Source organism: Eurosta solidaginis, chromosome 3 (genome assembly GCF_040869045.1).
Source record: "Eurosta solidaginis isolate ZX-2024a chromosome 3, ASM4086904v1, whole genome shotgun sequence".
Lineage (NCBI taxonomy): Eukaryota > Metazoa > Arthropoda > Insecta > Diptera > Tephritidae > Eurosta > Eurosta solidaginis.
The window spans coordinates 33,413,080-33,437,063 of NC_090321.1; the positions used below are offsets into that span (position 1 = coordinate 33,413,080).

At 37.4% G+C, this 23,984-nt stretch overlaps 1 protein-coding gene across 2 annotated transcripts in view; it reads left to right on the forward strand.

The window, feature by feature from the left end:
- The window catches only part of tapas, a 124,997-nt gene extending 103,432 nt beyond the window's left edge, over positions 1–21,565 (forward strand). For both annotated transcript variants that reach the window (XM_067771365.1, XM_067771364.1), the window contains exons 5-11: positions 9,231–9,967; positions 10,038–10,412; positions 10,469–10,584; positions 12,329–12,605; positions 16,058–16,206; positions 16,285–16,436; positions 17,217–21,565. In XM_067771365.1, coding sequence (XP_067627466.1) covers positions 9,231–9,967; positions 10,038–10,412; positions 10,469–10,584; positions 12,329–12,605; positions 16,058–16,206; positions 16,285–16,436; positions 17,217–17,470 — 2,060 coding nt within the window. In that variant the 3' untranslated portion in view covers positions 17,471–21,565. The remainder of the gene's footprint in view (positions 1–9,230; positions 9,968–10,037; positions 10,413–10,468; positions 10,585–12,328; positions 12,606–16,057; positions 16,207–16,284; positions 16,437–17,216) is intronic.
- The last annotated feature ends 2,419 nt before the right edge of the window (positions 21,566–23,984 follow it).

Below are 23,984 nucleotides of genomic sequence, written 5' to 3' on the forward strand. Positions count from 1 at the left end.
ATCCGAAACCGATCGTTTTTGGACGCAGCACATAACGAAACATACTACGAATTTGGAACTGAAATCAATCAAAGCTAGTTCTCATGTAACGCAAACGCACGAAGATTGGGATTTACTAACGAAATTTCACTCTTACAACAAACTCAAACGAGTGAACGCACATATACTTCGCTTCATAAACAACGCTCGCATATCTGCTCAGAAGTCGAGTGCACACGAACGGCTGTCCGGACCGTTAATATGCTCTGAAATCCGCAAAGCCGAATTACATTTGGTAAGGTATTCCCAAGCTAACGTTTTCCAACAAGAAATTTCTAATTGCAGGGAAGGGAAGCCAACACCGATACGTAGTAGCCTCGTTCGTCATCAGCCGTTTTTACACGACGCAGGCATTTTACGAGTAGGAGGTCGAATTAAGAACGCATCGTGCACGAACGATATAAAACATCCCATTATTTTGCCTAAAAATTCACCTCTCGCTAAAGCAATAGCCGCTGAAACTCACATCGGTATGTTGCACGCTGACCCGCAAATGATGCAAGCTGCTATACAACGTAAATTTTGGATCCCTGGCATTCGCAATTTAGTTCGGGGTACATACCGCCATTGCGTACGATGCAAACCCTTGAACCGCAAACTGCTACAGCAGCAGATGTCCGATCTACCACCTAGTCGCGTTACTCATGGTAGAGGCGCGAAATCAACAAAGGCGTACATTTGCTCATTTATATGTACGAGCACAGGCGCCATGCACCTAGAATTGGCCGGAGACCTCACGTCTGCAAGCTTTATCGCCCCATTCAAACGTTTCACCAACCGAAGAGGGCATTGTCAGCATATGTTCTCCGACAATGGCACGATCTTTGTCGGTGCCGAAAGGGAGCTACGTGCCGCGTTTGAAAGGTGCGTTAACGACGACAAGTTGGCATCTTCGCCAACACCCAGGTCACCTGGCATTTTAACCCTCCAAGCGCTCCACATATGGGCGGCTATTGGGAGGCTGGAATTAAACGCATAAAGTACCATTTAAAACGCGTACTAGACTCCGCGTTACTATCTTACGAAGAGTTTTCAACAGTCCTAACCGAGGTGGAAGCATGCGTCAATTCTCGACCACTCTGCTGGATACCTTCTTACATAAAAGACTTCGAAGTGCTAACACCTGGGCACTTTATGATCGGCGAACCAATAAAGGGGTTACCGGAGCTTGACACAGAACCTTTCAGGGGCAACCTTCATCAGCGGTGGCAAGCAATCACAGCAATAAGGCATCACTTCTGGAAGCGATGGCGAGACGAATATCTCGCGAATCTTCAGCGACGATCGAAGTGGGTTCTTCCAACGCAAAACCTACAACGAGATGATGTCGTAGTTATACACGACAACAACGCTCCGCCCACTAAATGGAAACTTGGTTGAGTTCTCGACAGCTATACCGGCTCAGATGATCGCGTACGAATTGTCAACCTACGAACATCCGAAGGAGAGCTGCTAAGACCTATTGCGAAGCTATCATTATTACCAACAAAAACAGACATTTTTTCATTTTGAATTTTATTGATGTAAACTTTAAATACTTTGTACCTTTTTCTAATTTTGAACGGTCGTTCAAAGCGGCCGGCATGTTTGCGCCTAATTGGCATCTCTATATGTAATCATATCAAACGTCAATTAGTGGCATTGGCAGCACTGACTGTCAGCTGTCAATGGCTACTTCCGTTTATCTTAAAGTAATTAAACAAAGAAAAACAAGTGGAAGTGTTTTTTATAATCGGCTATAATCCTCGCGTAAGTAAACCTTACAACCCGCAACCCGCATTTTAACGCTAACAGTTCGTACTGTCAAAATTCATGAGAAAAGTTGCAATCAGCTTGACTAATTCTTTCACCTTAATGACTCCGCCATCAATCAGCTTTGCCAGCATAGTTTGAAATTAATAATCAACATAAACGATTTGATTTCGTTTTGATATGGCAGAAAACGAAACAAAATCATTTCGTTAATTTGACGTTCTAACCGTTAATAAACGAAACGAAATGACTTTGTTTCGTTTATTAACGTTAATTATCGTAACGAAATGATATCGGTTCGTTGGTTAAGCATGCCTGGTTTCAAGCTTACGGATACAAAAATGGAGGTAGTTCCATTAAGTGTGACGTTAGCCACTTGACTTTTGCGGGGACAATGACAGTTTCACCAAAAACAAGCTACCAGATTGAAAAACGTTACGATTTTTTCTAATTTTAATGGATTTCATTTATTATTATTATTTATTATATTTATTTCGGTCTAAAAAGTACAGACTTCCTTACAGACTAGTTAAAAATAGAGAAAAGTTCAAGCTTAAATTTATAAATGCTATTATTAAAGTTAAGAAGCCCACTATATCATTTGCAAGGTGTAAAGCCTTGGATATGGGTTCATTCAACGCGTAATTCGTTCGATGAGTTACTTCAACAAATAGTCTGGTGTGCCTTAGATCACGTGGTGGAATGTATGAAACGAATAAATTAGATAAATCAGGACAGTTTATATTACCGTTGGTAACGTGATAGGCAAGCATGAGTGAGATACAAGTTCTACGATCATACAAAGCCTGGAGTCCGAGCAATTTACGCCTGCCGATATACGATGGGAGGCCATCGGGCCAGTGAAGCATACACAAAGCAATTTTGGTGAAAAATCTTTGAACTCTCTCAATTTTATGTGAGCTGCCTTGATAGAATATACTCCATATAATCGAGCAATATTCCAGACGACTTCTTACCAATGCCGTAAAAAGTGCCTTCAAAGTCATCGGATCCTTGAAGTCACTGGAATTACGTCTAATAACCCCAGCCATTGCAAAAGATTTGGAAATAATAAAGTCGATGTGACCAGAAAAAGAGAGTTGGTTGTCAAAAATTACACCCAGATCTTTTATCTCTCGACAACGGTTTAAAGATCCAGCATTTAATTTGTAGTTGAAAAAGGTGGTAGTGACCCTTTTTGAATAGGAAACCACGCAGCATTTGTTAGTATTTAAAAGTAGGTTATTACTTGGAGACCATTCATTAAAAGAATCGAGTTCATATTGCAAGTTAATGCAGTCAGAAGTATCCCGTACGTTTAGAAAGAGTTTGACGTCGTCTGCAAACATTAAACATTTAGCAAATTTGTATTCTTGAGGCAGATCATTAATAAAAATTAGGAACAACAGAGGGCCACAGTGGGTTCCCTGTGGGATTCCAGACCAAGCGTTAATAAGCGCAGTAGACTGGTTTGCTCCGATTGACACAAAAAGCTTTCTATTCGATAAGAAACTTGAGAAGAACTTCAGCAAACTTCCGGTCGCTCCGTACATCCCCAGTTTGTGCAATAGTATAGAGTGGTCGACCTTGTCAAATGCTTTCGAGAAGTCAGTATAGATGACGTCTAGTTGCGCATGGTTCTCAAAGGCATCTACAATTTGGCTAGTGACTAAAGCCAGATTGGTAGAAGTAGACCTGCCAGGAAAAAACCCATGCTGACACTCAACAATAGCCTTGACTATGTAGTCAAACAATTTGCTATGAAGGATACTATTGAATAGTTTTGCCAGAGTACTCTGCTTAACAATAGGTCTGTAGTTGCGAATATCATTGCGGTCACCAGACTTGAATACCGGATTTATGGAGCATAACTTCCAAGAGTCTAAAAATATCCCATGGTTCAAGCATCCTTGGAAAAGAAATTGCCAGGGGTTCAGAATTTGTATTTGAACATAGTTTGAAGAATAACGGGGAAAATCCCTCGCTATCTGATTTCGGACTAGAAATTTCGGAAAGAAGAAATTTGACGCGGAGAACCAGAGTAGAATGTCGGACTAGGTGAAGAGGTAGGATCTGAGTATACCTTATGAAATAATTTGGCAAATAAGTTACAAATATCTACCGTATTACTGGACGATACACCGTCATACTCCATGCACGTCGGAAATCCGTTAGTCCGCCTCTTGGAATTAATCACCGACCAGAGACTAGATGGATTCGTCTTCAGTTTTGATTCCAGATTATTCATATATTGTCTAAACAAGAACTTATTGAGACAGTTAAAAGTCGATTTAAGCCTGACAAAGGTAAGACGATCAGATTCACTCCTGCTCCTTTTATATTTCTTAAAGGCCTTACGTTTTTTATTTTTAATATTATTAGAATTTTCCGTTTTCGCGGAACAAAATTCGAGACTGCTAATGAAAGTCTTTGCTTTAAGAGTTCATAGGAAGCCTCAGGCCCATTAGCGGAGTCCAAGAAGGACCAATCAGTGTAGAGGAGAAACTCGTTTATCGCTGGAGCATCAGCCTTGAAATAATTATATTCTGAAATATTTGCAGCTGGGTTTTTATCAAAGCTATAAAACTCGAAATTTGCAACCAAAGCATTGTGATGTAAACTGTTTTCCAAGATTGGAGATAGACACTCCAGGCAAGATATTCTTAAATCATCAGATCCAAAAACGAGATCAAGGAACCTACCATTACTGTTTGGTTGAGTATTTTATTGTTTTAAGCCATACGAGAACAAAGTGCTAACAACAAGCACATCGATATCGGATCTGATATTTGTGGGTAAATTATTACAGCCACTTGACCAGGAGATATTACTTAAGTTAAAGTCGCCTAGATATATAATCTCATCAGACGGATTAGCAGTACTTATGACACTATTTACATTATCTAAATGTTTTCGATAGACAGCAATTTCACTACTTGGCGGAATATAAGACAACACGATTATTATTGTTTTATTGTCATTAAACTTAACGCTTACACAGATTTGTTCAACGCCACCATCTATCAAATCATTAGTAATCAGTTTACTACATAGATCTGCTCTAATAGCAATTAAAACACCACCACCCCTCTCAAGACCGGTGGTGTTCGGGCACCGATCATTACGAAATACGTTATAATAGCTGTCAAAAAATTCGTTAGATGAAAAATTTTCATTCAACCAGGACAGAGCTAATATATCATATTCGTGTGAACTAACGTTACAATAGAATTGTGACGATTTGGTACTCATACCACTAACATTTTGATAATAAAGCGCATAATTCGATTTTGATTTATTAATAGATCTACTAGAATTAGCGACTATGTCTTCGGTTCGAACCTTTTTCGGCCAAACCGAAAAGGGCAAACCGTCACACCGGCAGGCCAAAGCTCAGGGTTGAGCATCTTATCAAACCAAGAATCGGGAACACCAAGTTTGAATGTAATTCGCTTCAATGATTCAACGGCAGTACCTTTCCTGATAAGCCCGTGACAAGAAAGCAAATCTCTTCGTATCCCAGAATACTTAGAGACGTATTCAATAATATTGTCCTCTATAACGGATGGCAAAAACGACGCAATATGAATCCACTTAGTCTTAGCAACTCTAAGCTCAGTGCTTACATTCGAACCAATAATGCGCATTTGTTTATCATCATTATTCTTCATTGCATCATTTACCTTCTGATGTTGATGATTGTTGTTGACATTCGCAATGGTAACTTCAGCATTAGTGCCATTAACAGCTGACGCAGAGGAAGACGGAGATGCGGCGGTATTTATGTCAGATTTATCCGGATAGGACTAAATTACTTCCAAAGCTATTTTAAATAAAAAAGAAAAAAAAAAACAAGTAAAGGTGTCTAAGTTCGGGTGTAACCGAACATTATATACTGAGCGTGAGCTTCAATTGTACATTTCATTTCAGATAAATTACATTCTACATAACACGTGGCACAGCCCGTTTAAAAAAAATGTCCCCATTTCCTCTTACAGTAAAACTTGATAAGTGAAATAGCATTGATTCAAAACTATGTATTTCTTGCTAAGTTATAGCTTATTATTCTAGTCTACTACCCTTTTAAAAATCTTTTATATAAAAGTGGGCGTGGTCTTTAACCGATCCCGTCCATTTTTACAAGAATAATTTTCTGCTATAAGGAAAATATGTGTAGACAATTTCATTACGATGGGTTCATTTTTATTCGAGTTATGGTTCCCGAAACATAGAAAATTACTTAGTCATAAAAAGGGAGGTGCCACGCCCATTTTTTTTAATTTGAAGTTTTTCCTATTTATTGTTATAAATCCACTTGGGAAATGAAATACCATTGATATAAAGCTCTTTTTTGCAAAGATATAGATTATTTTATTCGTCCACGACCCTTTTAAAAATCTTTTATATAAAAGTGGGCATGGTCCTTAACCGTTTTCGTGATTTTTCTTCAAAGCATTCCTTATAGTAAAAGCAACCGCTCTGCCGAATTTTGTTACGATAGGTTTAACTGTTTTTGATTTATGATTAATAATATTTGTAAAATTGATTTTATCACAAGTGGGCGGTGCCACGCCCATTTTAAAAAAATTTTCCAAATTTTTATCAAGAGTCACTGGACACGGCGAGCACCTCCAAAATGCTAGTGTCAGTGCAACGGACGGCGCTTATCGGCATCAGTGGCGCTATGAGAACAACACCTACCTTGGCACTGAATGTCATGCTGAATATACATCCAGTAGATATTGCGGGAAAGGCAGCCGCGGCCCGGTCGTTGGTCAGGCTTCGTGATATGGGTTATATGCTTTCTGACTTCGGACACTCTAGCCTTCTTACTAGTTTCGACTTTATCCCGGACAGACCGGACTATTGCATGCCGGTGGCCGCTCCCTATACAACCTTCACCCCAGTCATTCCCCCGAGGGAGGAGTGGAGAAGAGGAATTATCTGGGGCATGGGACCGGTTAACTTGTTCACGGATGGGTCGAAGTTGGACGGAAAGGTTGGCGGGGGGGTCTTTTGTCAAGAGCTAAATGTAAGCCGCAAGTTTAAGTTGGCTGATCACTGCAGTGTATTCCAAGCGGAAGTTGCTGCGATTAAGGATGCGGTGGATGAAATGCTAACCAGCGCTACTACGGTTAGGGAATTTAACATCTACTCTGATAGCCAAGCGGCTATAAAGGCCTTGAGCTCAACTACAGTGCGATCGAGGGTGGTCTGGGAGTGCCTGACCACACTTGCGATTGCATCGAATTATTTTACAATTAAGATTATCTGGGTCCCGGGCCATAGTGATATTCCGGGTAACTGTCAAGCGGATCTCTTAGCCCGAATCGGTACAACTGAACCGGATGAAGATGGCTGTAGGGATTTCGGGATTCCGCTAGCCACCTGTGGATTGCTCTTCCATAGCTGGGCCTCGAGTCAGCTCAGCAAACGTTGGGCGGACACTACGTCTTGTAGGATATCAAGATCTTTCTGGCCGAAAGTGGATGGCAGGAGGTCTGCTGAAATAATTGGGTTCACTAAGGCTCACCTATCAATGGTCATTGGGGTTTTGACAGGGCACTGTCCCATGGGTATCCATGCGGTACGTCTCAATATATTGGAAACTCCATCCTGCTGCAGCTGTATGGAGGATGATGAGGTGGAATCACCAAATCACTTTATGCTTGACTGCCCAGCTTTTGCCAGAACTAGGCGAAAGTATTTTGGTCGTGACTCACTTGGATCTCCCGAGGAGCTATCCAAGGTTGAGATCGGGATCATTCGGAACTTTATCGTTGCTACCCAACGATTCTCTAAGTAGTTATATCTACGTCACCATTAGTTTAGTTTATTATATGTGGTATCACAACGGACCGTCATGTTGTCCAAGTGAGCTTCCTCTCATCAGGGAAGCTACCACCCAACCTAACCTAACCTAACCTAAGAGTCTCAATATCAGTCCACATGTCAAATTTCAACATTCTAGGGGTATTATTTACTAAATTATCAGGTTTTTTGTGTTTTCCAAAATTTTATATATATAAAAAGTGGACGTGGTTATCATCCGATTTCACTCATTTTCAATACCTATATCTATTCTGGGTCCAGATAAGCTAGTGTACCAAATTTGGTGAAGATATCTCAATATTTACCCAAGTTATCGTGCTAACGGACGGACGGACGGACATGGCTCAATCAAATTTTTTTCGATACTGCTGATTTTGATATAGGAAGTCTATATCTATCTCGATTCCTTTATACCTGTACAACCAACCGTTATCGAATCAAAGTTAATATACTCCGTGTGCAAAGCACGCTGAGTATAAAAATAAGCCGCATGCGTTGGAAATATTTTAATACGAAATGTCAGCCTAGAAAAGGAAGTTTTTAATAAGTTTTTCGAGCTTCCGAAAATTGCTTTGGTGGAAGAAACATGGATCGAAGTATACAAAGCCAGGGAGTATAGCCTTCTTAAATGTTCGTACGTTTGCTCAGAATATGTTGACAAAACATATACGTTTGTCAATTGATTGCCCAAAGGAGGTCTTGTAAACCAACACTGCAATTTCTAAAGAGTTTAGCATACTTAAAAGCAATTTTTATGAAATTGAATGGAGATAAATTGACTACAAGTCCACATGTTTTATTTATTGTATAATTCAAGCGCACCTCTTGATGAGGGAATTGTTAAACCCTTTTTATGGAGAACAAAGCCCTGTAGCTCTGCATGTTAGCCACTAGTTATGATAGTTCTATTGCCATTGTACCAGGTGTCACCTTGAGGCACGCCCCGCCTATATACATTCTGTACCCTTTCAGCATTGACATGGATGTGGCGTCCCCAAACGTAACAAAATAACACCTACCACTCACTGCAGACTTTGGAGGTACACTTTTTCTCAACATGCCTTGAGAAATATCCACTGTAGAGGCATGATAATAGGGCCATGATAGAACAGCAGGATTCTTCGTGTAGTTTTTTCTGTCTAGGGGTTAAGTTGCCATAAAGATACGAGTCTTTAACCAAGGTATGAGTCACTATCCACTATTTTTCAATATAATTGCATATTTTACTGTATTATCAATCGATATGTATGCACATAAATCGAGCTAAAGATTATTATTATTGTATCAGATGATCATTGGTTTTCATCCTGAAGGAAATTTCCATCCCAAAAAACCACAATTTCGCCTTAAACAGTAACGGTATGGCAACGCTTCTAGCAAAACAACAAAGATTATGAAACTTCAAAAATCCCCAAATGCGTTAAAAATTTTAGAGTGAAACTACATTCTTTTTTATACCATGCCCACACTCAATAACAAGAATTTAAATCGTTCTAACCAGTAGGCATACCAAATCTTGCAAATTTTAATTCCTATATTAATTATTATTTTTTTAATTAAAATTTTTTATCGAACTAATCAATAATTGATGAAATCTTCACAAATAGATGGTGCCAGCGGTGGAGTCATACAAATGGATGGCATTGCGCTACCTTGGAAACAAAAATATTGGCAATTATACATTACGTACTGTGCTTCGACGATTGATGTGTGGGCACGTCTCTTTGGCAAGGAATATAGCGAACGCTTCGATAATGTAATGAATGATATCGATTTGTACATGGCAACACAAAAGACAAGACCAATAGCACTCACCAATAAAAACATCTATTTGGTGTGCATCAACGAATGTTGGCATCGAGTACGTGTGGAGGAATTGGACAAACCGAATGCCACGGCACATTGTTTCTTCATTGACTATGGTGATAGCGATTGGGTGGCCGTAAATAAGTTGTATATATGTGATGCGCAATTTTTACGTTTGCCGGCGCAAGCAGTGCCATTGTCATTATTCGGTTTAGAAGATTTTGCTGGTAATCCTAATGCGCGACGTCACTTGGATACGATGTTGTCAAGCAAATCGGTTGTTGGTGAAATTTTAACTAAAGAAAGTGATTTCTACAATACAGAATCAAGCGCTTGTGGTAAAATGCAAGTTGTGCTGTATGACACCTCCACAGAGGAGGATGTGAATTTGAATCCATTGTTATTAAGCAAAATTTGTGATGATACACCACCACCAGAGATTAAACATAAAGGTGCTACGAATGTGCTGGTATCACATGTGAGCGATGAAGGTGATTTATATTTGCAGATACTCAATAGTGATTTCAAATATGTGCAGGTTAGTAGTGTTTTGGAAATATAAAAGCCATTAATTTTTTGTGCGCAACTTTTAAATTTACATGTTTTAGAAATTAATTCAACAACTCATTGAAGCCAAATTCAAACAAGATCAACACAAAATTACCGCTACTGATTTGAAACGCTCGAATCTCTTTTTGATTTGTGATAATACAGATAGCGACCATACACAATGGTATCGTGGCGCGCTTACAGACTTAGCGAGCTATCGTCCAGAGGATGAAGAATTCGATATTTTATATGTAGACTATGGCATAACGCGACACACGCATATTTCGAACATTTTCCGCTTGGAATCTTTAAGCACTGCGTTAAGTAAATTTCCCAGGCAAGCCATTCGTGCGCGGCTACACAATATACCGCCAGTAAATAAAAGCATTGTGGGGCGCATGCGCGCTCTGTTACCGCCCAATTGCGCAGCTTTTGTAAGTTAATACTTCAAATGCACTTAAATGCCTGTTTATTAATTTTCTTTTTAAAGGTAAAAATGAATAAGCCAGACAAAATCCCTTATGTAACGGTTTATCGTCGTCATGAGAGCACTGGTATGTTGTGTAATATAAATGAAGATATTCGTATGGAAGCCGAATTGGAATGGTAAATGGACATGATATTTATTTTTATATTTCATTTTCATTTGATATATACGTATATATTAATTTTTTATACTTAGCTGAGCAGAGCTCACAGAGTATATTTGTTTTGTTCGCATAACGGCAATCCGTAATGGCATAAACTAATCGAGATAGATACAGACTTCTATATATCAAAATGATCTGCGCGAAAAAAGAAATCCATTTAGCCATGTCCGTCCGTCCGTCTGTCCGTAAACACGATAACTTGAGTACATTTTGAGTTATCTTGATGAAATTTGATATGTAGGTTCCTGGGCACTCATCTCAGATCGCTATTTAAAATGAACGAAATCGGACTATAACCATGCCCACTTTTTCGATATCGAAAATTTCGAAAAACCGAAAAAGTGCGATATTTCATTACCAAAGACGGATAAAGCGATGAAAGTTGGTAGGTGGGTTGACCTTATGACGCAGAATAGATAATTAGTCAAATTTTGAACAATGGGCGTGGCACCGCCCACTTTTAAAAGAAGGTAATGTAAAAGTTTTGCAAGCTGTAATTTGGCAGTAGTTGGAGATATCATGATGAAATTTGGCAGGAACGTTACTCCTATTACTATATGTGTGCTAAATAAAAATTAGCAAAAACGGATGACGAACACGCCCACTTAAAAAAAATTTTTTTTTAAGTCAAATTTTAACAAAAAATTTAATATCTTTACAGTATAAGTAAATTATGTCAACATTCAACTCCAATAATGATATGGTGCAATACAAAAATAAAAGAAAAGTTCATAATGGGCGTGGCTCAGCCCTTTTTCATTTAATTTGTCTAGAATACTTTTAATGCCATAAGTCGAACAAAAATTTACCAATCCTTGTGAATTTTGGTAGGGGCATAGATTCTATGACGATAACTCTTTTCTGTGAAAATGGGCGAAATCGGTTGACGCCCAGTTTTTATACACAGTTTACCGTCTGTCCTTCCGCTCGACCGTTAACACGATAACTTGAGCAAAAATTGATATATCTTTACTAAACTTAGTTTACGTACTTATCTGAACTCACTTTATCTTGGTATTAAAAATGGGTGAAATCCGACTATGACCACGCCCACTTTTTCGATATCGAAAATTTCGAACAATTAAAAAAATGCCATAATTGTATACCAAATACGAAAAAAGGGATGGAAAATGGTGATTGGATTGGTTTTTTGACGCAAAATATATCTTTAGAAAAAAATGTGTAACATAGCTGTGATGAAAAAGTTCTGCAGGGCGAAATCAAAAGCCTTTGGAATCATGGCAGGAATACTGTTCGTGGTATTATATATATAAATAAACAGATGATGTTCTGGAACCCCTGGTCCACATTTAGGTCGATAGCTCGAAAACGCCTTCACATATACAACTGAGGGCCACTCCCTTTTAAAAATACCTTTAATTTGATACCCATATTGTACAAACACATTCGAGAGTCACCCCTGGTCCACCTTTATGGCGATATCCCGAAATGGCGTCCACCTATAGAACTATGGCCCACTCCCTTTTAAAATACTCTTTCATAACTTCCATTGGATGCCCATGTCAAACAAACAAATTCCAGGGTTACCGTAGGTTCATTTTCCTACATGGTGATTTTCCCTTATTTTGTCTCCAAAGCTCTCAGCTGAGTATATAATGTTCGGTTACACCCGAACTTAAACTTCCTTACTTGTTTTAATTGAAATTCGAAATAATTATAAAATCTATTTTTTATTTCAGTTCTACTGCTTCGAATGGTGACGATGATGATGTACCAAGCAATGGTAAGAAATATGGTCTTACTAATAATAGCAGTAACAGCAGTTTGAATTTGCCCACAACCAAACAAACGTTTGTAGAAATGACGCGTGGTTTAACCATCACTACTTCAGTGCCAAATTCACCACAAAAAGTTGCTGAAATGCCAAAATTGCAGAACTATGATGCGATACCTCATGATCCAAATGACTTTTTGGAAGTCCGCGTTACTATGGTGTCAAATCCTTCCAATTTTGCGGTATGTTTTATAAAAAAAGTAGTTTGCAGAATTCGATTATTCAGAATAGTATTTAAAAAAAAAATACGTAAGCAATGTAGTTCGGTTGAAACTGAATGTAAAATACGCGGCTGTGCTGGTGTTTTGCTAATAAGTTATCTCTTAAGAATAGTGTAATCATAATTTTAAAGCAGCTAAGAGATGACAACTTGTTATGTTGTTGTTGCGATAGATTCTTCCCGAAGGTTTTGGGGAGTGTTATCGATGTTGATGGTCTTTGCCACGCACCAGTAAGGTACAAGCCTCTTGCGAAATTCGTCGAGCTCCTTCTAAACAAGAGAATTATTATCTCTGAGCTGGGCAGCTCATCGTTAATAAGGTATACCAACATACCCATACTCTTCTACGCCGTCACCGTATGGTGGACGGCACTCGATATCGAAGCTAACAAGAGCAAAGTAACGAGAGTGCAGAGGATGGCGGCAATGCTTACCAGCGGCGCCCTTCCCTCCACTCCCACCAAAGCTCTTGAAACCATATTATTCCTTCTCCCAACTGATCTATATGGTAGATACTGTGCCTCCAGTAACGCGGCAAGGCTCGACGCTATCGAACCATGGAGGGACTGCAAGTTTGGTCACACCCGGATCCTGAAGCAAGTCCCCGAAATCTTCTTGAAATTGGACCATACAACATCGTCCCCTTGCTGGGACAACAAATTTTCCACAAGAATCCCAAAGAGGAATGAGTGGGCAAACGGCGTGGAGCCGGGATCACACGAAATCTCCGTTTTTACAGATGGCTCTAAACTAAACAACATAGTCGGCAGCGGAATATTCTCGGAGAAGCTCAATCTAAGCGAGAGCTTTCGTTTACCCGATCACTGCAGTGTTTTTCACGCTGAACTCATAGCTATCTGGAAAGCAGCCCTCTATCTTGCTAACCTGCAGGTGACCAATTCTATTTCAATTTTCCCTGACAGCCTAGCTGCCATAAAATCCCTGCAATGCAGTAACACCTCGTCACTAGTGGCATTGAAGTGCAGAGAAACCCTCAACAAACTAGCTGAAAATTGCAACCTAAGCATAATATGGATTGCAGGCCACTGTGACATCTCAGGAAACTGCACCGCGGATGAGCTAGCTAGGGAAGGCACCAACCTGCAAACAATAACCTCCGCTGGTTGGGCCAGCCCTCCTCTAAACACTTGCAAATACTACCTGTGATCTCTTTTCACGGATCAGGCAAACGCCAGATGGGCCAAGGAGCCTACATGTAGTATATCCAAGCAAATCTGGCCTAAGCTGGATGAAAAGAGATCGCGATCGGTGATATTGTTAAACCGTATCTCTATAAGCCCACTAGTGGGCCTTCTTACACTCACGGTGCCTATATGGGCCTGCAGACAAATGACTTCTGTCGCAGCTGTAGGGCGAGGAGGAGATAGAAAGCGTTGAGCACTATCTGTGCAACTGTCCCGCACTGTCAAAAACCAGGTATCATTGCCTCCACAGACACTCTTTTGGGTGCCTTGCGGAGCTTGAATCTCTAAACTCAAACGGCATCTTGCGTTTCATTAGGCAAACGCTCTGGTTTAGCCTCACTGGGGTCTAAACTTTCTTCATCTTCGAAAGTAGGTTAACAGGAAATAGGGCCCCCCGCGTGGTAGCACAACGGCCTACGTGAGTCTCCGCTCGGACAGCGGAGGCAGCCACTTTAATCTAACCTAACCTAAGGTACAAGCCTGACATCTCGGGAACGATTTAATATGACCACATTATACCTTCTAGGCCGCCCCCACCACCTAGTTCCATAATGAGCTTGAGATCTTCAGAGCCTCGCCTCGATACGCATTGAGATACAGATCTAAGCGCTCCATACACCTCTTTGTGAACGTGAACGTGGAGGTGTGGTGAGTTCTGAAATCTCCGCTTTTTGAACGTTCACGCCCTGCTGTCAATTGAATTCATCCCCAACAAAGTCTAGGAGGAATCAACTCTAAGTCTGCCGTGGTAAATACGAAAATTTTATTTTCACATGCGGCCGCGTTCCATTTGAGTGCAGCTTGTAAAATATGTTTATTCACTGTTTTAAACTACTTTAAAACGTGTGGGAGGGACACAACAGATTAAATGGGGTTACACTGAAATGACAGTCCTTGGTCGGGAAAAATCCAGAGTCGCTCCGGTATATAGAACCGACTGCCTTGGAAAGCGGAACCGACTGCCTTGGGAAGCGAGAACCGACTGCCTTGGGAAGCGCGTCCCCACATGACACCAACCATCTCTTCAACTGTATTGTGGAACCGACGCCTCCAACACCCCTGTCGTTGTGGTCCACCCCTGTTGAAATAGCAAGTTTCCTTGGGCTCCTGTTAGAAGATATTGATAACAATTTATGATCGGGATCACACCTATTGGATGGGGCGAAGCACTGCTACAACAACAACTTTAAAACGTAGCATTTCGAAAGATATTTCAATTCTATATCATTTGATGTGTCAATTGTAGGAAAAGCGGAGTAATGAAGATATTGGACAAAAGAATATAACTCACGTTTCGTAAAGAGGTGTATTCGAATTAATATCCGTCATAAAATTTTTGTGAATAAAAATTTTTTACAAAAATTGGGCTTCAAAAATTTTGGAAGGCCAACACGTATTTTTTCCTTTAAAAAAACACCAACACAATTCTTCGTTTTTGTTTGCTATTTTCTTAACATAATTTACATGCTTTTAAATAAAGCTTGGGTAGTGATAGCAGATGTAGGAGGTGCGGGTTGATGAGGAAACGATCGAGCACGTTTTGTGAGCCCCAGCGAGTTACGGGGTTAGAATATACCCGCGTTAGGTATGCCTGTCGTAAGAGGCGACTAAAATACCAGATTCAAGAGCTGTGTAGCGCAACCCCTCAGGTTGCCAGCGCAATATATAGCTTCACCAAATCCAATTGTAAACCTCACCTATCCGCAGCGAATCCTGTTTCACTAACAGACGAGGCTCTGGCGACCCCAAGCTCCTCATGGAACTTGGGGGTGGGCGGGAGGTATGGCCTGAAGGTTTAATGTGGCCATATAAAACGTTCCCGAGATGGTCGGGCTAGCACCTTAATGGTGCTGTGTTACCGGAGCGTTCCGGATCTGTATCCGGCAAAGGACCATCACGTCGATAACACTCCCCAAAGCCTTCGGGAAGTAATCTTAGCGCTAAAAAAACAACAACAACGAGCACGTTTTGTGCTCGCGACCTCTAGAAACACTAAGTTGGAAAAGTTCTAGAAAGCTGTCATTTGCCTAGAGTACGGAGTTATTTTTTTGACATAGGTCCTGGTTTTTGATAGGGGTTTTTAGTTTGTTGTTAAAACAAACTTTTGGTTACACTTTGAACTCATTCAGTCTATATGAGGTCCTCACGGATCGGCCAGTTTAATCTAACATAACCTACATAATTTATCAATTGAAATCATTTTTTTTAGATACAACCATATAAAGACTATCCTCGCCTTCGTGAACTTATGAAGGAGTTACAGGAATATTGTGAAAATAATGATGAATTTATACCGGCTGATATGGTGGATATCGGACAAGCCTATGCGGCCAAAAATGCTGATGGTTTCTATCATCGGTAAGTAAGCGAAAGAAAACTACAAATTATTTAAATATATATTTTTGTACTCATATTCCCACTCTTTTACACACTCAGCGTTGTTGTTGTAGACACTTATAATGGTGATATGATACATGTTTGTTTCTGTGATTTCGGTGATATAGCTGTTTTACGCAGTGATCAATTAAAAATATTACCAGCCAAATATCGTCAATTGCCAAAAATGTCGATACAAGCTAAATTGCATGGTAAGTAATGCGTGAGCATAAATTAATTATTTAATATTTTTATTAATATGTAGTTTTTAATTTAGAATAGGTGGCAAACCTAAATTGCAACCCTACTAAAAATGTCCCTATTGTAATGCGGAGTGAAATACCTTTCGTTTGATACCCATATCGGCATATCTCATGCAATTTTTTTTAATTTCGAATAGGTGGCAACCCTAAATGGAAACCCTACTCAAAAATGTCCCTATTGTAAGGCGGAGTGAAATACCTTTCGGTTGATACCCATGTCGGCATATCTCATGCAATTTTTTTTATTTCGAATAGGTGGCAACCTTGTGAAACATTCTGAGTGGCAACACGTAGGCAGAAAGTCTTAGAAGGTGATACATTACCTCTGTGCCAAATTTCATTTAAATCGGTTGAGCCGTTCCCGAGATCGTCCGGCTATACAAACATACAAATATACGAATAAACAAATATATACATATACAAATATACAATGGCAATCCTACTCAAAAATGTCCCTATTGTAATGCGGAGTGAAATACCTTTCGTTTGATACCCATATCGGCGTATCCAATGCAATTTTTTTTAACTTCGAATAGGTGGCAACATTCTGAGTGGCAACACCTATGTAGAAAGTCTTAGAAGGTGATACATTATCTCTGTGCCAAATATTTAAATCGGTTGAGCTGTTCCCGAGATCGTTCGGCTATACAAACATACAAATATACGAATACACAAGAATTGCTTAAATTTTAAGATTAATATGTAGTTTTTTTTTTTTAATTTTGAAAGGCATTATTGCGGCGCATTGTGATTGGAGTTTGGAAGATTGTTTACGCTTCCGTCAACTTACAGTTGGACAAAAATTTGTAGCATCTATAAAACGTATTACATATGATAAGTTAGATACTTCATGCAGTACACCAATACTCGATTTGGAATTGATTGATGTCACTACTGATGAAGATGTTTATATACATGAAATATTATTGCAAGAAGAGCGCGCGATTAAAGAAGTAGATATTGATGCTGCTAAAAGCAAATAAATGTAAGAAAGGCGGTGTTCTCTCTTCATCGACTATTATTTTTTTCTAGACTTAAGAATTAGATTAGTAAGTGACTAAGTATATTTTTATTTTTTTTTTTTTTGATTTCGAAGATTTCGATTAATAAAGACTTACTGAAAACTAAACAATTAACAATTATTTTAAGAATATGTGCGAGTAATGAAAGTATATATGAGTAGCGCTTTCGCTACAAAAAAAAAAAAACGAAGGTGGTAATTAAAAAACTTTTTTTTACTAATCATAATAAATTTGATTTCTCAGCAAATGGTAATGTTATCGTTATTTTATAACATCGTCATTAATCGTTATAAATAGTTGCATCCATATGCTGAGTTTAAAGAGAATCGAAAAAACACATTTCTTTTTTTTTAATTTTTAATTTCAAAATTCGTTTAAGCGCGTAAATCACATTCCGTGCATTAATTTTCATACACCAAATGCTTTGTATTTCCACTCATTTCTTGTTAAGTTTAGTTTGTAAGCTTTTGATTTTTTAATTTTTAAGCGTTGAATTCTAAAAACGAAATTTTGTTTATTTTTATTTGTTTTAATATAACTTCAATTATTAAACGAAAATGAAATTCTTCGGCATATATGCGTGATTTTTGTAAGCATATGAAGATATATACATATTTTATTTTGTTCATTAATAAACTTTTTTTTCTGATTATTATATATATATAACAAAGTTATTTAGAAGTATAGTTTATTATTTGTTATTTTATCTAATACACTTGTAACTAATAAATAAACTAAATAAATTATAAAAGTGAAACATGTAAAAATAAACGCAAACGAAATATAAGGGAGTTCAGAATTGTGTGCAAATGTTCTAACATCATTGCATTGCAAACTAACGTAGCATATTTTTTACAGTACACCAACAAAATACACTGCTATGAATTTGCTATGCCATTGCAAAAACGCAACATCAAAAAATATAAAAAAAATATTTACTTTTTTCAATATTGAATAGCAAGTCATCAACTGTCAAAACGAAACAAAAAGTGCAAATTAAAAATTTATTAATGAAAAAAGTTACTCATGTTCCGTTGCTTATATTTGCTACATGAAATACACAAAATTCTGAACTCCCTTTATAAGGCAGCGCAGAGTTTTGTGCATTGGATATTGGCAACGTTGCAATAGCAAATATAAACTACGGACCGTGAGTAACTTTTTTCATTAATAAATTTTTAATTTGCACTTTTTGTTTCGTTTTGACAGTTGATGATTTGCTATTCAATATTGAAAAAATTAAGTTTTTTTTTTTTTGATGCGTTTTTGCAATGGCATAGCAAATTCATATCAGTGTATTTTGTTGGCCGTGAACAACCTTTTCCATTTTTAAATTTTTCTTTGCAAATTATGTTTTGAATTTACAGTTGCTGATTTGCAGTTCAGTGTTCAAAAAATAAACTATAATGGAGTTCAGATTTTTGTGTATTTGATGTTGGAAACTTTGCTATAGCAAACGAATCGTGAACATTTTTTTTTTAATTTTAAATTTTTCTTTGCTTTTTTTTTTTGTTTCGACAGTTGTTGATTTGCTATTCAATATTGAAAATATAAACTACGATTTTTGATGTTGCTTATTTTTCATGACGTAGCAAATGCATATTTACATATGTATTGTAAAAAATATGCCACACTAGTTTGCAATGCAATGGTGCTGGACTATTTGTACAAAATCCTGAACTCCCTTAATCAATTTATATACCCAACCGATATTCAGAGGTATCATGGAATCCAATAGTTGGCGGAATTAGAGTTGTAGGCCAATAAGTAATTTAATACGTTTATCAAACCAAAATTTTTTGAATTTATGGCATAAATATTTATTAGACAGCCATTTTTGACACCACTGATTACACCGCACCACAGAAAAAAATAACAAGAGCTAACTTTTGAATTCTGACAACGGATTCGTGTTCAGCGACCAAAAATCCATAAGAATTGACATGTCTCCTCCGTTGTACATCCCACTTTTTTTCTGTGGGGCTGTGTTATCAGCGTAATGAGCTACCCAAAAACTACTACATTGCTACTATCAAATGAAACTTTTTTTTTAAATTAATCGATTATTTATGTATTCAACCGGAGAATATGAAATACTAGCAAAAAAAAGCAGTTCTTCACAATAAAAACTTTCGAAAAAACAAAACGAAAAATAAGTAAAACTAAACTATTTTACCATTTAAATAAAAAAAAAACACTTCCCAAAAAACATTTTTGTCAATTCTCAGTTTGAGATACATTTGAGAATATGTCCATTTCTCACATTTCAAACGTTAGTTTTCAAATGCATTTCAAACAACCGTTGATAGCATTCTCAAGCTAAAAAGCGCATTTTTAATATGGATTTTTTTTATTTTCAAATTGAGAATTTTTGGATTCTCAACTCTTTCTCAAACGAGAATAAAGCGGAACGAAATGGAATCCACTGTTGTGCCACTTTCGGTAAGCATATTTATTATTTGCCTCACTTCACTTTTAACTCGTTTAGATTTATGCATAATGTAGTAGAATATCACTTAATATTATTAAAATGTATAGATACTTCCTTATTGTTTCACTTTATGTCCAACTTCACCCAATAAAATCGCTTGCTTACATTTCCAGCTAAAGTATGCAAATTAGAGATCGACGAATTATCGTCGACACTATCGATAGCATTGATGTAAAGTAAGCATGTTGTACTATGTTTTATTTTATTTTTGGATTTCATAAACACTTATTATGTACTTTAAAATTTAGACACATTGGCGCAAAAAGTATTCACATCACGAAAATATTCCATTATGTCGATACCAGAATGGAACAAAATGCAAGTTTATCTCAAACCATTCTCAAGTTGAAGACAACGTTTGCGAAAAAGTTGAGAGAATATTTAGCTTCAAATAATTAATAATGCTGAATATCAAACTGAGTATTGATGTTTTCTCAAACATTTAAGAAAAAAAATTTTTCAAGTATGTCTCAAACTATTCTCAAGTTGAAGATCGGCGTTTGAGAAAAAGTCGAGAAAATATTTTGTTTCAAATGATAATGTTGAATATCAAACTTAGAATCAATGTTTTTCTCAAACATTTGAGACTTTTGTTTTCAGTGTTTGTTTGGTTACTATTCAAAAAGATGAAAACCTACTTATACTTGCATAAATATATTTATTATAGAACATTACTGAGCAATTGATTTATGTTGACTGAGCATTCTGATTTGAACCTGTTTTCAGAAACTAAATTCAAATGAGAATGTGGAATTCAAGTATTTGTTTGAACTATCGCAAAATGAAATATACTACATAGAGTTGTGGAATCAATTGGAACTGTTTCCAAAATATATGCTGCATCCATGAACTCAGATTGGCTCATTTTACAAGTCTAATTCGAACATGGCACCAGCAATTCAAGAATACATTTAAATAATTTTACTTAAAACGAAGTGAAATTGAAAAATTTTTGACCGTTTTCTCATTTCAGCATACGAATTTATTAAAAAATTTTCTCATTTTCTTTAAATTTTTTTTTCGTTTTGTGAAATTTTTTTTACCCATCTATCAATAAATTTTCGCTAATGTATATAAAAATATATATATATATTTTTTTTTTTTTGAAGACAAATAGGGGTTTCAAATTTTCAATGTTCATTCAACATAAGACAAGGCTTCAAAATAAAAATAAAAATTATATAAAAAAAAATAAAATTATTAACTAAACAAACCAGTAACTACATATGTATGAAAATATGTATGTAGTACATACCCATATATAGTATCGTTGTATCTAACCCAAAAACAATATGCACACCTAAGTAGTAGAGCTCTTGCATACAATCGATTATGTGGTAATTCGACAAGTGAACTTGAAAATCGAATGAAAAAATTAGAATAATCGCATTTGTTTGCTAGGCACCTATGAACGAGTAGTTCATCAATGACTTACGCTTACTTTCTAAAATAATAACTCCCGCTATTGGGTTATCCCACTGATTGATTGGTCAAACAAGAACTCTACTATGTACATACCTATTCTATACATGTAATAAAATGAAAATAAATGTGTAAAATACAAATTTTCTGGTTTTTCTTCGCTCATTTTAGCAGAATCGGGTTGCCCTGTCCTTGGTAGTTTATCATAAGAAGACAGTTTGCTTTTCAACTCTTGTTTCAATAATGTTTGACGAGCCGATTGGTGTAGAATATAAATCATCCATATAATGTGTGTGTTCGTGTAGGATGGAGACGGTGTTTGTCCACTAATTTCTGAATTCGATACACTGTATGCTATGCTGAGTATTGGACCAAAACAACTTTTTTGAAGAATTTGATCTATAAGCAAAAAAGCAATTTCCACGCTTTTCAAAGTTAGCTTCCAAGTTCGAAAGTTGACTAATTCTAATATATTTTATTTATTTTGTTCAAAAATGTAAAAATTTGGCGTGGGCTCACTTCTTTTCTTTTTAGAATTGTATAACTTTTTATACTCAGCTGAGCAGATCTCACAGAGTATATTAATTTTGTTCGCATGACGGCACCCCGTAACGGCATAAACTAATCGAGATAAATATATATCAATGTGATCTGGGCGAAAAAAGAAATTCATTTAGCCATGTCCGTCTGTCCATCCGTCCGCCCGTAAACCAGATAACTTGAGTAACTTTTGAGGTATCTTAATGAAATTTGGTATGTAAGTTCCTGGGCACTCATCTCAGATCAATATTTAAAATGAATGAAATCGGACTATAACCACGCCCACTTTTTCAATATCGAAAATTTCGAAAAACCGAAAAAGTGCGATAATTTATTACCAAAGACGGATAAAGCGATGAAACTTGTTAGGTGGGTTGATCTTATGACGCAGAATTCAAAATTAATAAAATTTTGTACAATGGGCGTAGCACCGCCCACTTTTAAAAGAAGGTAATGTAAAAATTATTGCAAGCTGTAATTTGTCATTCGTTGAAGATATCATAATGAAATTTGGCAGGAACGTTACTCCTATTACTATATGTGTGCTAAATAAAAATTAGAAAAAACGGATGACGAACACGCCCACTTAAAAAAATTTTTTTTTAAGTCAAATTTTAACAAAAAATTTAATATATTTACAGTATATAAATAAATTATGTCAACATTCAAATCCAGTAATGATATGGTGCAACAAAATACAAAAATAAAAGAAAATTTCAAAATGGGCGTGGCTCCGCCCTTTTTCATTTAATTTGTCTAGAATACTTTTAATGCCATAAGTCGGACAAAAATTTACCAATCCTTGTGAAATTTGGTAAGGGCATAGCTTCTATGCCGGTAACTGTTTTCTGTGAAAATGGGCGAAACTGGGCGAAGTCACGCCCAGTTTTTATACACAGTCGACAGTCTGTCCATTCTCTCGATATATCCTTACTAAACTTAATTCACGTACTTATCTGAACTCACTTTATCTATCCATAATTCTATACAAAATACGAAAAAAGGGATGAAACATGGTGACTGGATTGGTTTTTGACGCAAAATATAACTTTGGAAACAACTTTGTAAAATGTGTGACACCTACCATATTAAGTATATGTAATAGGGGAAACGATCCCACTTTCATCACGAGGAACCGCGAAGAGGTCCTTGACATAACCCTGGTCACAGACTATTTCAGTGATCTGATTGTTTCATGGAGAGTTCTAAAGGAGCACTCCTTTTCTGACCATAGATATATAAGCTTAAGATAATAGGTAAAAACCTATCTGAAGAGGCCCAGAAAGCGAGGAGGAGCTAGAAGTGTTTGTAAACAATTTCAGTCAAAAATTCAGGAATGCTTTAGATAGGGCTTACCCGACTAAAAAGGCTTGGGAAACTCACAAACCACCATGGTGGTCGTCCGATTTTGATAAGCTTAGGAAGTCATGTAGGGCGGCCTTTAATAAATCAAAGCATGATGGACATGAATCCTCATGGGCTGCTTATAAAGCGAAAATAAATATATATAAAAAAGCAATCCGAAATGGAAAGCGATCCTCCTGGCAGGATTTCTGCGGCAGGATTGAATCCACATCCGTGGCTACCCGGTTAAGGAAGGTGCTATTGAAATCTCCAACTCAGCTAAGTTACGTCCAAAAAAGCCGGATGGGCACTGGACGGACTCCAGCGCTGAAACCATAAACTTGCTAATGGATACGCACTTCTCAGCAAGTGCGGGCGTGTTTTCAAGCTGATAAGCGAAATCACAGATGATAAAAGGATAGATTGGGCTTTACAGACCTTCAAGCCCTATAAATCGCCGGGCCGGATGGAATTTTTCCGACTCAGCTACAGTATACTGCCGAGTTTATGAGGCCCCGGATTAAAGGGATGTTTATAGGTTGTCTTAGGCTCAATTACGTACCAGTATCGTGGAGGGAAGTGAACGTGGTCTTTATCCCCAAGGCAGAGAAACCCTCCCACTCTAAACCAAATGATTATAGGCCAATAAGCTTATCTTCTTTTCTGCTTAAAGCACTC